Source organism: Prionailurus bengalensis, chromosome A1, assembly GCF_016509475.1.
Source record: "Prionailurus bengalensis isolate Pbe53 chromosome A1, Fcat_Pben_1.1_paternal_pri, whole genome shotgun sequence".
Lineage (NCBI taxonomy): Eukaryota > Metazoa > Chordata > Mammalia > Carnivora > Felidae > Prionailurus > Prionailurus bengalensis.
In genome coordinates, this window is record NC_057343.1 from 198,401,583 (window position 1) to 198,415,749 (window position 14,167).

The 14,167-nt window shown below is 53.1% G+C and overlaps 1 protein-coding gene across 1 annotated transcript in view; it reads right to left on the reverse strand.

The window, feature by feature from the left end:
- The window catches only part of AFAP1L1 (actin filament associated protein 1 like 1), a 63,088-nt gene that overhangs the window by 22,782 nt on the left and 26,139 nt on the right, over window positions 1–14,167 (reverse strand). The window contains exons 2-9 of the mRNA XM_043598265.1: window positions 13,239–13,367; window positions 12,419–12,502; window positions 11,533–11,630; window positions 10,009–10,117; window positions 5,919–6,044; window positions 5,036–5,247; window positions 2,710–2,889; window positions 669–761 (exon numbers count right to left, since the gene is read on the reverse strand). Of these exons, the coding sequence (XP_043454200.1) occupies window positions 669–761; window positions 2,710–2,889; window positions 5,036–5,247; window positions 5,919–6,044; window positions 10,009–10,117; window positions 11,533–11,630; window positions 12,419–12,502; window positions 13,239–13,367 (1,031 nt within the window). The remainder of the gene's footprint in view (window positions 1–668; window positions 762–2,709; window positions 2,890–5,035; window positions 5,248–5,918; window positions 6,045–10,008; window positions 10,118–11,532; window positions 11,631–12,418; window positions 12,503–13,238; window positions 13,368–14,167) is intronic.

Here is a 14,167-nt window from a genome sequence, read left to right on the forward strand (position 1 = left end):
CTCCGTGAGCGATGGGACGGCGAAACCATCAAGAGCCAGGTGTCTGGGGGTATATACATCCTTGCTCTGTTTCTTACTGACTCTGCGACTTTGGGCAAACCTCTCTGTGCCTCAGCTTCCTCCTCTGAAAATGTGACTCGTCAAAGAGTTGTTGTGGAAATTAAATTAGGCCATTCATGTAAAGCATCAGGGACACTGTCGGCCACACAGTCATACTCTATGAATACTAACCTTTATTATATCATGTGAGCCCCGTGTGTGTGGGTTTGGGGCTGAGTCCCTTCATCACCCACCGGCACCTGGCAAAGCAAAGGCACTAGGCACATACTTTCCGACTGCCTGAGCAATCGCTAAATGACCGCCTCGCTTGCGTCCCATCGGGCCACACTCTTCTGACAGTTCCCAATTTGCTTTAAATGGCTCTGGTCAACCGCGACTTCCTCCTGTCCTGGCGGTGTTAGTTACTCCCTCCTCTGGCTCACACTGCACCCTGGACATGAGCATTCGTTCATTCGTGCGTTCATCAATTCAGTAGACGTTTATTGATATGCTGAGGTGCCAGCTCTATGGCTTGGCTTCACCACCAGCCTGTGAATTTCCCCGGGGGCACAGCCCCTGTTGAGTCACCACTGCCTGGCACAGAGGAGGCCTTGTGGAGACAGATGTACCTTGTCTAGGTCCAGCTTGCACACGAGGACTGGGGATCTGGGCATGTCTGCCCCCTCTGTGCCCCCCGCAGGCCTGCTCACCTCTCGGATGACCTGTGGAGAGGACACACAGCTGTGAGCAGGTGGGCAGGGATACTGTGGAGGCAGCAGGAATGGGTCGATGTGGCCTCCCGCCACACGTATGGGGCCCATCAGGGTTTGAACACGGCTTTCTCCTGTGTCTACCCCTTGAATCGAAAAGTCAGGGGGCTGGGAACCAAGAGGCGTGGCTTCTAGACCTGGCTCCGTTGCTAATTAGTTGTGTGGCTTTGCGAAAGCCATTTTCTCCTCTGGGCCTCGCCTTCCCTGTCTGTAACATGGGGATAATACTGGCCCTCTGCTTATGTCCTTGGGTTGCCTGAGGACCAGTGCGATCGTGGGTGTGAAGGGCCACGTGAACCAGGACGCCCTGCACAAGCGTGAGGGACTGTCTTCTGTGACCATGCGGAACCTCCGCATCAGCCTATAGGGTGGCCGGGGCCGTCTCCTCCATTTTGAAGATGTGGGAGCTGAGATTCCGTGGCATTCACATGACCTGAGCATGAAATCAGAATGGCCACCACTGGTTGCTCACCAATCCGTGGCTTTACGTGGGTTATCCCACTGTATCCCCATAGCAGCCCTGAGGGGCAGGGACAAGTGGGATCCCCATGTCACAGATTAGGATGATGGGGCTCTGAGAATGAAGCCATGGTTGCCTGACCTTAACCTCTGGACTAATGACCTGCCAGCATCGGGATGTCAAGACTGTCTCCAGTCCAGGCTCAGTCTTTAGTCTCAATCTCCAGTCTAGGGCTCCTTCTGCTGACCCACCCGGCCCCTGGAGGGCAGAGGCTCCCCCAGAAAGCAGGTTCTCTCACTTCCTTCCCCTCCTGAGACAAAGATAATGAGCAACACTAAACATCCCAGGGGAGAGCTGATTGTCACAGGAAGGAAGGGAGGCTAGGGAGGGGGGAAGGTGTTTGGTTGCTTTGTTTCAGCAGGAAGATCAGAGGAAAAGGCAGAAAGGTGTCAGAGTGAAAGAGGGGCAGGGTGCAGGGACATGGCCGGCGGTAAGGGACTGGGGATAGGGGCCCCACCACCATCCCACAGTGATCACTGACAGTTACTAAGTACTTCCTGCCTAGGGGGCACCCTATTAAATGCTCTCTAGAATCTTTACAAGAACCATTTTACAGAAGAGCAAACTGAGGCACAGATAGGCAAAGTCATTTGCAGAAGATCACATAGCCAGTAAGTGCCACTTAGGCCTGGGACTTGAACTCAAGTCCGTGCGCCACCAGAGTCCTCCCCTGTCATCACTATGGCACCCTGCCTATGGCCTTTGGAGGAGATTTCCTCGTCAGCTTCTAATCCTGGCTCAAACCACTCTGTTGTGTGACCTTTGGCAAGTCACGTCAGATTCCTGTGTCTCAGTTTCCTCATCTGTACAATGGGGAACGATAATAGTCCTATTGCAAACAGTAAATGAGGTCATGGATGTGAAGCTCTTAGCGCAACATGTGGCCCGAAGTTAAGTGCTCAGCATAAGGTAACTCTAATTGTTCTGCAGTCAGAGGCAAGATGCAGAAGCCGGACCACAGGTGGAGGTTGCAAGCATGCACATTTCACCTAAGACAGGAAGGAGTTTTCCTGTTTTTTTTTTTTTTTTTTTTTTTAAGGGATTAGCTTTATCTACTGATAAAATTAGCTTCCTTTAAAGATATTAAGCTCCCCATTCCAGGAGGTACACATGTGCAGCCTGGACAAGCCCACAGTAAGGGTGTCAGAAAGGGGATTCAAGTAACTAGAAGGAAGGCAGGACTCCAGCCTGGGGTCTGTCTCCTGGAGATGTCTGAGCCCACTTCCACGAGTAAGCCCTCGCCATGCACAGGTCGCCGATCACCACCCCTCCCCTGAGCAAGGCCTGCTCTCCCAGGGATGAGAGCCCACTGTGCTGAGAGCCGGGCCTGGGAAGAGAGAAAGGAGGGGCGGGAGAGGTGGGGCAGAGAGGGCACAGTACCTTGAGCCACTCCTCAGCTTGCTCCCGGCTCTGTAGTGCCAGCACCAGCACCTCGGTAGCCCCCTGGGAGAAGCGCAGCTCATGCCTCTTGTGCCGGCTGTCTTTGGGCACGTAGATGACACTGCAGATATCCAGCGCCAGCCTCAGATGCGGCTGCCGGTCCTTGGAGCTTTTGTAGCACTGGGCAGGAAGAGACGAGGTCACCCTTCTGGAGGGGAGGGCGGAGGAGGACTTGGGGGAGCTCGACCTACCCCACAGAGACCTCCCCCACCAAGCCCAGCTGTGGGCACTGCATGAAGACAGAGGCTGTGGCTATTCATTCCAGAGAAGAGTAGTCTGGAAAGGGGGCATTTTTGGACAATCTTCAGATCTCAAGGGCTACTGCGGGGCCCCAGGGGCACAACCACCCATCAGGAAGAGGCAGATTTTAGCATAAAACTAGGAAGACCATTCTAGTCTAAAGAACCAGAGAAGACACAGCCTGGCTCGGAAGGAAGCCAGCTCCGTGCTCTTAATGGGCTACCTAGCAGGAATGTGGGAGAGAGAATTCTAGGCGCGATGGAAGACTGGGCTTGGTTTATCAATAGTTTATCAATGATTATCACTTCCCAATTCTTATTATGAAGCCAGCATTACCTTGATACTGAGACCTGACAATGACATTCCAAAAAAGAAAAATGATAAGCTCATCTCAACCTGGTTGCAAAAGCCCTACAAAAAAATTAGCAAATGGAATCTGACACATATAAAAAGCATACTGTATCAAGACTTTATTTATTCTGGGATTGCAAGAGTGCACTAGCCTTTAAAAACCAACACTATAATTCATCATATAAGTAGAAAAAAAAGAAAAGCCACATCTATCAATAGACACAGAATAGGCATTTGATAAAATTCCCCACTCATCTGTAGTATAAATGAGCAAACTAGAGCTACAGAGGGGGGACTTCCTTAATGTGATAATAAAGACCTTCTACAGACCTCTCACAGCAAATATCAGCCTTAATAGTGAATTATTGTAACTCTCCCTTTGAGCTCTGGACTGAGACCAGGGCGTCTGCTCTTCCACCGACATTTACATTGTGTTGGAGATCCTAACCAATGCAATATGTCAAGAAAAAAAATGGCCTAAGGAGTGGGAAGAAGGGTCATGACCTTGGGACTGGTTCTGGCCTGGGGTGAGCTTCTCACTGCTCCAGGATGAAAAAAATGTCATGTTTCAAATGAGTATCTGTTGGGCAAGGCTTGTCAACAGACTTGGGGTTAAACAGCTTTGAATATTTTTGAATTATGTCCGCATTCCTACTCTGGAATTAAAGGCACATTTTCTTTTATGAAATGATGGCAAATTAAAAAAAAAAAACTAAGAAAGCAAGTTCCATTGTAAGTGCTTGGTTACAATGGGCTCAGTTTTAGAAAAGACAGATGTGTGGAAATGAGGGTGGAAATATGTATATTAAAACTTAACAGTGGTTAGCCCTTGATCAATGGGATTGTAGGTGGCTTTTGAAAAATGGTTTTCATCATGTTTTTCTCTAGTTTTATAAATGAACACATTTACTTGCCTAATGAAAACAACAAACATTGTTTTAAAGTGACTGGGGTGCCTGGGTGGCTCAGTCAGTTAAGTGTCTGACTCTTGATTTTGGCTCAGGTCATGATCTCATGGTTCATAGGATCTAGCCCCTACGTCTGGCTCTGTGCTGACAGTATGGAGGCTGCTTGGGATTCTTTCTCTCTCTGCCTCTCCTGTGCTCATGCTCTTTCTCTCTCTTTCTCTCTCTCTCTCTCTCTCCCCCCCTCCCCTGCTTGTACACTTTCCCTCTGTCTCTAAAAAAAAAAAATAAAATAATTAAAAAAAATTTTTTTTTTCAACGTTTTTATTTATTTTTGGGACAGAGAGAGACAGAGCATGAACGGCGGAGGGGCAGAGAGAGAGGGAGACACAGAATCGGAAACAGGCTCCAGGCTCTGAGCCATCAGCCCAGAGCCTGACGCGGGGCTCGAACTCACGGACCGCGAGATCGTGACCTGGCTGAAGTCGGACGCCCAACCGACTGCGCCACCCAGGCGCCCCAAAAATAATTTTAAGTGATAAAAAATTCATTCCTGGCAAAACAAAACTTGGCAACGTCTTTATCAGGTCTTTGAATATGTGTGTGTGTGTGTGTGTGTGTGTGTGTGTTTCCATTCTGCTCTAGTGGGAGAGCCTCTGTGCACAAAGCAAGCCCAGAGGAACTGAGGCAGACACGCCTGCGCGCACACACACACACACACACACGTAAGGCCACATGAGGCCCAGAGGCACATATCCGCAGCCACTCACCAGGAGCTGGTCCTCCTTGATGACGGTCAGCTGCTTGGCCCATTGCCCGAAGCGCTTTTTCCGCAGCAGGAAGGCACATATCCTGCAGTCCCTCACCAGGTGCATGGAGGCCTCCTCCGAGGGCCACTGGTGCGTGGGCTGTGGCCCTTTCCCTTCCTCCTCCTCCTCGTCGTAGGACTCGTAGGAGCTGCTCATCGCGTCAGAGTCGTTGTCTGCAGGAACCACAGGAAAGGACCCGCTACTGTGTCATTGCCTGGGAGGCACCTCCATACCCTTGTGCAGATGTCCTTGCCCCGGGGTCCCGGGACCAGGAGGGGGTGGGCGTGAGGTGTGATCATGGTGATCGCTAAACCCGCACAGGGGCACCATGCTGTATAGATTTACCACTGGCCTTGCGATCTCGGTGACTTCACTTCTCAGAGTCCAGCTTCCTTATCGGTAACATGGTCATAATGAAGGACAGTATCTACCTCATCCGGCTGTGAGCATCAGTGAATGCAGAGCGTTCAGCCCAGTGCCTGGCACTCGGCGGGCACTCAGTGAACATCGGCTACTGTCATTACCCCAAACAGCTTCACATCCACAATCTCAAGGGACTCTCACAGCACCCGCAAATCCCCATTTTATACAGAAGGCAACTGGAGGCTCAAAGAGAATAAATGACTCATTCGAGGTCAGTCACCAAGGATCAGGGCGAGGGTTAGATCCAGGGCTCCTGACTCCCATGCCAGTGGCCCTTCCACTGAACCCTGGACTCACTGAGTACCAGGGCTTGGGGCTTCTGTGGTGACCCAGAGGGGCTGGCACACACGTGTATTCCAAGGATCAGGTCAGGCCTGCTCTCTGAGGACAGAACCCTTCTGAATACCTGCCCCGTACTTACAGGAGTTCTTAAGCTCCCCATTCATCCTGGTCGCAGGGTAGCTGCTGTCTGCATCCTCGTAGTAGCCGTCCATGATGGAGTGGGCTGGGCTGCAGCCATCTGTGGGGTTGGTAGAGGGAGCAGCACCTTGGAGAGAGACAGGCAGACTGCAGGGGCTGTGGCTGGGGAAGACCCCAGACACCCTGGCCCTGCTTGGGGAAGAGACAGTGCAGCTCCCCGCAGCTCCCTGGCCGTGGTGAGGGGCCTCCCCTCTGCTCTAGCTCCCCGGATGCTCTCTGTGCTCCTGTGACCAGGAGCTGCCCTGCTGGGCCCTGTCACACCTTCAGGCTGTGTTCATGCTATTCTGTGTGCTGTCTTAGCTTTTGCTAGAGAACTCATCCTTCAATACCCAGATCAAAGATCTTTCTTCTGACCTTCTCGGGCAGAGAATAGTCAGCCGCTCCTCAGTGATCCCACAGCATTGGTGTGTGTGTGTGTGTGTGTGTGTATCTTGGTCACGGCTCTGATCCCTGTACGGCAAGGAGTGGTGCTCCAGCTGCCTGGGCTTAGCCCCCCTTGTCTTCTGTCACCTCAATCCTCCCACTCCCCTCCTGATGCATATGCTTGCTCCCTCTGGTGAAAGCGATTCTCCTAAACCTCTGTGGCTCTACCACGGAGGAACTGGACTAAAGAAGATAATGGTAGTGCTTGCAACAGTGACCACAACAGCTGTCTACGTGGAATTTTCCCAGCACATTCCCACTGAGCTGGCAGCACAGCGCAGGGGTGGGGGCTATCTTAAACTGTATTCTGCATCGGAGCTACCGGGGTCTCTTTAAAATGCAGATGCCCCCAGGGGCGCCTGGGTGGCGCAGTCGGTTAAGCGTCCGACTTCAGCCAGGTCACGATCTCGCGGTCCGTGAGTTCCAGCCCCGCGTCAGGCTCTGGGCTGATGGCTCAGAGCCTGGAGCCTGTTTCCGATACGGTGTCTCCCTCTCTCTCTGCCCCTCCCCCATTCATGCTCTGTCTCTCTCCGTCCCAAAAGTAAATAAACGTTGAAAAAATTAAAAAAAAATAAATAAATAAAATGCAGATGCCCGGGCCGTACCCCCAGAGATTCTGATTCACTGGTGTGGGCTGAGCTGAGGAATCTGCATTTTTTTTTTAAAAAGCCTATTTCATAGGGCATTCCAAAACATGGAAAAATAAAACTATACGGAAATTCAAGAAATCGGATTTTTTTTTCAACAGTTAAGATTATTTTGATCCAGATGGTCGCTGGGGCATGCTCTGAAGGCCAGTGGGTTAAGGGCACGTGCTTTGGGTTGGATCAGATTTGAGATCAAATTTGTCGCCACCATTTGTTTAGTGACCTTGGGGGAAAAATCCCACAGTTTCTCTGCATTTCAGGGTCTTCACCCTAAAGTGATGTGTACAGTGCCCACCTTGGACGAGTGATAAAATGCATATAAGCTCTTAGCACAGTGCCTGGCACACAGAATGTGCTAGACGGATGCTAGATGTCATTATTATTTTCATCTCCTTTGATTCCCATAACGCAGGGAGGTAGGTATCAGCCCCATTTTACAGATGAGGAAACTGAGGCTCCACACAGTTTGCTAGTGACAGAGCCTAGATAAGAACTGAGGTTGCCTGCTCAGGGAATAGGGGCACATACCCTCTTCCAGGAAGCCTTCCTTCTTCACCCAGTACAACTGGCTGTCAAACCACACGGTTCTGCAACGTGCTGCTCTGGGCTCCCAGCCCCTACCATCCATCTGTTTCCTGAGAACAGCAGCACTCGAATTCCCAGCGACTGGGATACCCAGTGCTAGCTCCCAAGTGATGGCCCCAGCCTGCCCTTCCCAGCAGGCTCTCTGAAGCCTCAGATGCTGGCAACATCCTGTGAGGTGGATGGTGGGGGGAGGTGTGACGGGGAAGAGGGAGGGGACACCCGGGGCAGTGCTCTTGAACACCTGGCAGGGCTGGACATCGGGTCAGAGGAAGGATATTCCCTGATGGGCTTGGCGCCCTCTCCCTGGTCAAGCTCCCTGACCCTTCCTGAGGCCCGCCCTTCCCTCCTGCCCCAGGATCCCTGCTGCCTCATCTGAGGGGAGCCATGAGCTCCCTGGGGAGGTGGAGGGGCTTCACCCAGCTGAGGGGCTTGGCCTGGGATTCAGGGCCCGGCAGCACTTTGTCTCCGCCCTCCTCCCCTGTCCTCAAGTGGAGAACAGAACAAAGTCACCTGCTTCCCATACAAACCGCCGCTTGGAGCCCCACAGACACCAAGAATCTCAAGGCTGAAGACAGCCACTGATCCCCTGGTCCAACCCCAGCACCTCACTCTGCTTTAACTAGTTTATTAGTGGTGAAAATAATATACCGCAGTAGCCCAGAGGTGGAGAGAACCCAGGCGTCCATCAACTGATGAAAGACTAAACAAAACGTGGTCTCTCCCTACACTGGAATATTACTTGGCCATAAAGAGCAAATGAGGGCTGGTACACGCAGTGATGCGGATTAACCTTGGGAACACTACGCTAAAGGGAAATAAGCCAGACGCAAAAGGCCACACACATTGTATGATGCTATTCATGTGAAATATTCAGAATAGGCAAATCCATAGGGGCCGAAAGCAGTCTGGTGGCTGCCAGGGGCGCAGGAGGAAGGCGAACAAGAATGACTGCTTAACGGGGATGGTGTTTCCTCTTTGAGTGATGAAAAGGTGTGGGAACTGGCTGCACAGTCCTGTGAATGTACTAAATGCCACTGATTGCACACCCGTCAAATGGTTGACATGGTCCATTTCATGTTATGTGTATTTTGTTACAATACAGAAAATATGCCCAGGGTAAAAAGCACAATCAGTACAAAAGAGTATGAATGGGAAAGTATGTTCCCTTCACCCAGATTTCCATTCAATTCCCACAGGGGAATGCTGTTGACAGTTTCTTGCATATCCCAGGAGAGTCATTTAAATGAATGCAGGGATGCGTGTACCCCATCAAGGAACAAATGGAATCCTATTAAATGCAGTATTCTGCAGCGTTTGAATGTTTTTCAGTGGCTGTATCTTGGAATTCATGTCTGATTGGCACAGACAGACCTATTTTATTTATTTTTTGGCGGTTGGAAGATATTCCACTGAGCTACTGAATGACAGGATAGCATCGCATAAACATTATCTCATACAAGTTCAACTACGAATGCTGGGGCACACAAAGACCAGGATAGAGTCTCTTGTGTGTCACGTGAAGTTCCTATATCCAAGCCAGTGACTTCTCTGATCCTCAGAGAAACACCCATTTGTCTCACTGTGGGAGGAAACCCATTAAGAGGTCGGTCAAAAGCAGAGACTCTTTGTGGCCGATTTAAGAGATTTTTCAAGTGTAGTTTGCACCAGTGCCCTCTAAATTATTTTATCGGGTCCACCTATCAGTAAAAATGTAATCATATAATGTACTTCCATTTATTTATGGGCAAATTATATACATATATGTCTATCTCTTATATGTATAGACTGTTTACAAGCATTATGCTATTATTAGATTATAAAGACTATAGCTCTAAAACATTGACATGGAAAGTTTTTAAAAGAAGTGTTGAGCTAAATATAAGTAAAGCTTCTATAACTTCCTGCATCGTTTTGTGAATTCCCTGGGGTGACCACCCTCTACATGGGAGACCTTTTGATTCCAGCCATGTGCTTTTTTATCCTAGGCACTGACTTTGTCACCTCACCCACCTAGAAGATGCGGTCCTGCTAAGTACGAACCGTCTCACCAGTCCACCGAGGAGGAGCACTTAGGCCAGCAGCAGGTTCAGTGCTAGGACCCAGGATGCAGCGGTCATTTGTGTACCTCCATCCAGGCACATCTATATCCATGGATACAGCCCCTTTCTTATTTTCAGGGCAGGGAAGGGAGTTGTCCAAGGCCGCACAGAACTGGGACTGGAACCTAAGCCCCTGATCCCTGGGGCCACGCCCACTGACCGCCCTCCCAGGCCACCATTAGAGAGGCCAGGTTCTCAGGACGTAGGCGGGGCTGGACGGTGCTGGCCTTGGAACCCCAGCCCCAGCAGGACAGTCCCGCAGGGGACGAGAACTTACTGTGGGAGCTGATGTACTCAGGGGACTTGCCCGGTCCCAGGGGAAGGGCCTCTTCATAGTAGTCCTCAGGTGGGGGCCTGTTGGGAAGCGGTGGAGGCAGGTCGGCTGCCTGAAGGGGGACAAAGGAGGCGGATGAGACCTAGGCGGCCAGGAGAGCAGAGGGAACAGGCGGAGGGACGGGACGAGGCTGGGGCAGGGGGAGGCCGGAGCCCCTAGGAACCGTTTCTGAACGGAAGCCATAACTTGTGACAGAGTGGCAGAAGGGCAGAGGTGGGAAGCTGTTTGCCGACAGTTTTGCTTGGTTCTCTCCTCCTTGCCCAACTTGTTGAAGCATCAGGGCTTCTCTGTAATATCTAAAAGCTGTGTGGGCTGCCACAGGGACGTAGTTAGTGCTTTTGATTAAGCACGTGCAGAATTATCAAGAGCTACAGTGACTTCTGCAATACTCTGGAACCCCATCTCTATTCAGGTGAGGAACAGCAGGACAAGTAAATGGAACGCGTGTGACTTAGCGAGGCAATAATGCCTTAGGCTCTGGGGCCAGGGAACCCCTGCTCTACCGGGATTAGGCTCCATCGCTTACTAGTGGTGGGACACTGACACGTCACTTACTCTAAGCCTCAGTTTACCTGTAAAATGGGGACATTAATGGCGCCAACCTCCATCAGTTGTTGGGAGCGTGTAAAGGACGCCATAAGGGGTCAGCAATTGGTACCACTGGATGGTGATGATGATAGTGAATTAGGTAGTTGACAGATAATGTTTGATGTGATTATGGGCCCCTTCCCTCAATTCCTTGGACAAAGGCTGGGAACCCTAGACATGATCCAAGCCTTTATTTTATAGGTGATAGGCTCAGAAAGGAAAGGTGGTTTGCCCAAGACCACACAGCCGCAGGGGGGAGGGCAGAGGGCCACCAACTCCTGGTCCAGAGCATTCCCCACACTCCATGTTAATTATCACGGCAATCAGAAGTTGGGGTGGGGAGCATCCCATGTGCTTAAAGGGAAGGGTCAGTTCACTGCATCATCCCTGCTCAGCATGGGCACAGTGAGCACATCATGAGCCAGTGAAATATTGTCACAGCCTGTTTCTCCCTCCCTTCCTCCCTTCCTTCCTTCCTTCCTTCCTTCCTTCCTTCCTTCCTTTCTTTTCCTTCTTTCCTTTCTTCCTTCCTTCCTTCCTTTTTCTTTCTCTTTCTTTCTTTCTTTCTTTCTTTCTTTCTTTCTTTCTTTCTTTCTTTCTTTCTTCATTTGAGAGAGAGCGGGGTGGAGAGAATCCTAAGCAGGCTCCACACCCAGCAAAGAGCCCAACTCAGAGCTTGATCTCACGACCCTGAGATCATGACCTGAGCCAAAATCAAGAGTCAGACGTTTAACCAACTGAGCACCCCCCTCCCGGTTTCTCCCCTCAGAAGAGGGTCCTACACAGCCAGGAGGGTCCCAGGCGTTAGGGGGAAAGCTCCCCTCATCACTTCAGAGGGACAGAGGGCTGGAGGATGTGGGAACCCAGGCTGTGACTCACATGTCTCAGAGATGGGCTCTTGGCTGGCTCAGGGCTGGCTCCTTTGCAGGGCTCCCCGTCATCCTCTGGCAGGTCCCGGAGGTCACTCAGGTCACAGTCTACCGAGGGTCAGGCCATTGGGGCAGAGAAAGCCAAGGATGAGCACGGTAAAACGGGAAGAAGGCTGGATTTGGGGTCAGGAGGCCTCCACCCCCTCCTTTGTTAGTGACATTGGGCAAGTGACTTCATCACTCTGAGACCTGTTTGGCCTTCTCACCTGTAAACCGGTCCCAATAATCCCTCGCCTTGTCTGTCTGCCAGGGTTATCAAGAGGGTCCAATAAGACCCTACCTGGTGTGGTGCTTTGGAGGGTTTCAAGAGTTGGGCAGTGAAGGCCAAGTGTCTTCCCTCAGTCTTTCAGTCCCTGAGACTTCCACCTGACCCGCAGCTCTCTCCATGCAGAATAGCGCTGTCCGCCCTCGGGAAGGAGCAGGGGCCACCACGCCCTGCCCGCTGCCCATCGGGGCTGCTCCCATGCCCACGGTGCCACTCCGCTTTCTGCGGAGGCGCAGGGGCCGCCCATCCCCGGGGCCAGGCGGCCACTACCGGTGGACGTGAGTGGCAGGAGAGAGAGCACGGGACGCGCCACACCTTCTTTGGCCTGCGCGTTCATCCCTACCTCTCCTCCAATCTGGGGGATGATTCCCATGACCATACAGACTCTGACTAGGCTTTCAGACCTGGCAGGGCCCAGGGAGGCCAAGCGACTTGCCCGAAGTGACTCAGCGTTGCAATGTCAGAGCCGGGCCCCCACCGCGTCCGAGGGCCCTTCCAGAGGCCGGGCAGGGGACTCACACGCGCAGGGGGAGGACGACTCCCAGTGCAGGGGTGGGAGAGGGCCGCTCACCGAACTCCTCAAAGAGGGACTCCACGAAGCTGGGCCCGGAGTGGAGGTCCGCTGTGTTCACATACAGGCAGGAGACTTCTTTGGCTGTGAGAAGAGGGGTGAGTACGCCGGCAGTGAGGAGGGAGGGGGACCTGTCGCCTCTGAGGAGGGCCCGGTCTCCCCCTCCTGCTACTGGGACTTGAACCCACCGGGACGCGGCACCACGGACCGCGTACGCGCGCACCCTGCGTGAGTTCCCAGGTTCTCAAACTTTGTTCTTATTTTTATTGTACTTGAGCATCTCCTTCTGCAAGTGAAACGGGGCCCAGGGCCCGGCACTGGGGCTGCTCTGGGGACTGCCAGGGGACAAACAGGGCCGAGCACAGTGGGCCAGCCACGGCTCCTCCCACAGTGCTGTGAGGGCTGCTGATGACATCGGCCTGTTCTGTCACCGGAAGTGAGGCTCTGAGAGTCACCCGGTGGTGACCCCCCCCTCCCGTCACTCAGACCCCTCCAACACTGCGGGACACGGCACAGCTCGTCGGAGCTGACTCAGCTCTGGACTTCGCAGTGATCACCTTGCGGGGCGGACGAGGACGCCTGCCGCGGAGCACACGGCGTGCGATGTGCGTGCTGCATGGTGTGTGTGGAGCGTGGGTTGCGTACGTGAGTTTCAGTGGCTCGAGGGCGGAGGCGTACGAAGAACACGCCCAGGGTGGAGAAGGAACAGAGTGGGTGAGGACGTGGGCCACGCGGCGAGCCCTAGGCTTCCTCGCGCCACAGGCCCTGGGGAGTTACTGAAGGTTCTTGAGGAGCTGGGGGCAGAGTGCCAAAGGCTGACCTGGGAGGGGCTGCAGGCTCTGCAGGATGGAGGCCACAGCCATCTTCTTCTCCAGGGCAGTGTCGCTCAGGTCCTCGTGGTCCAGGAGGCTGAGCAGTCCCGTGAGCTCGGGGAGCAGCTGCTCCAGCGCTGGGGAGGGAGCACAGCCAGAGCTCCGGGTCAGGATCCGGGCCCCGCCTCCGTCCACTAGAGGCCGGGGAAGCAGGGGCCGGAGAGCAGGGCAGGCACCACAGGGAGACCTCAGAAGCCCTCCCACCGCTGTCCCAGCCGCTGGCCAGTCCCCTCCCGAGGGAGAGTCCTCAGTGAACCCTGATGCTCCTCTGGGCGCCCCCACTCTGCTTCAGACCCCATATGGCCTTGGCTTGAGGACTGACCCTCCCGAGGCCAGCCTGGCAACGCTGAGCCCTGAGCAGAGGCTCTCGGGCCTGTCTTTGCCCCAGCACGAGGGGGCCTTCGTCACTGCAGCTCGAGGCTCAGTGCGGGTGCCAGGCCGGAGCTCCCGGCCATCCAGCACACAGGCAGGAAGGGAGCCTTCCTGTCTCATCAGTTCATACACTTCAATCTCTGGAACCTTCTGTTTCCGGTGCCTTGGTGGGAGCCAAACTAAACATTAACCCTTCCCACCCCAGGCCCTAAACCGTTATCACCAGTCCTTCTGTGTTCACCAGCGGTTTTCAAACTTGAGTGTATCTAAGAATGACCCGGGATCTCGTCAAAACGCGGAGGCTGGCTCAGGTCTGGGGCAGGGCCTGAGACCCTGCGCATGTCCAGGGAGCTCCCAGCTGCTGCTGATGCTGCTTCTTGAGAGCACACAGAGCTGCGATATTCGACAGCACACAGTCCTTTAAAGACCGGAGCATGCCACAGCCATGAGGTCATGATGTCTCCTTGTCCCAAACGGTAGCTTGGGACTTGGTGCGCCTGAGACC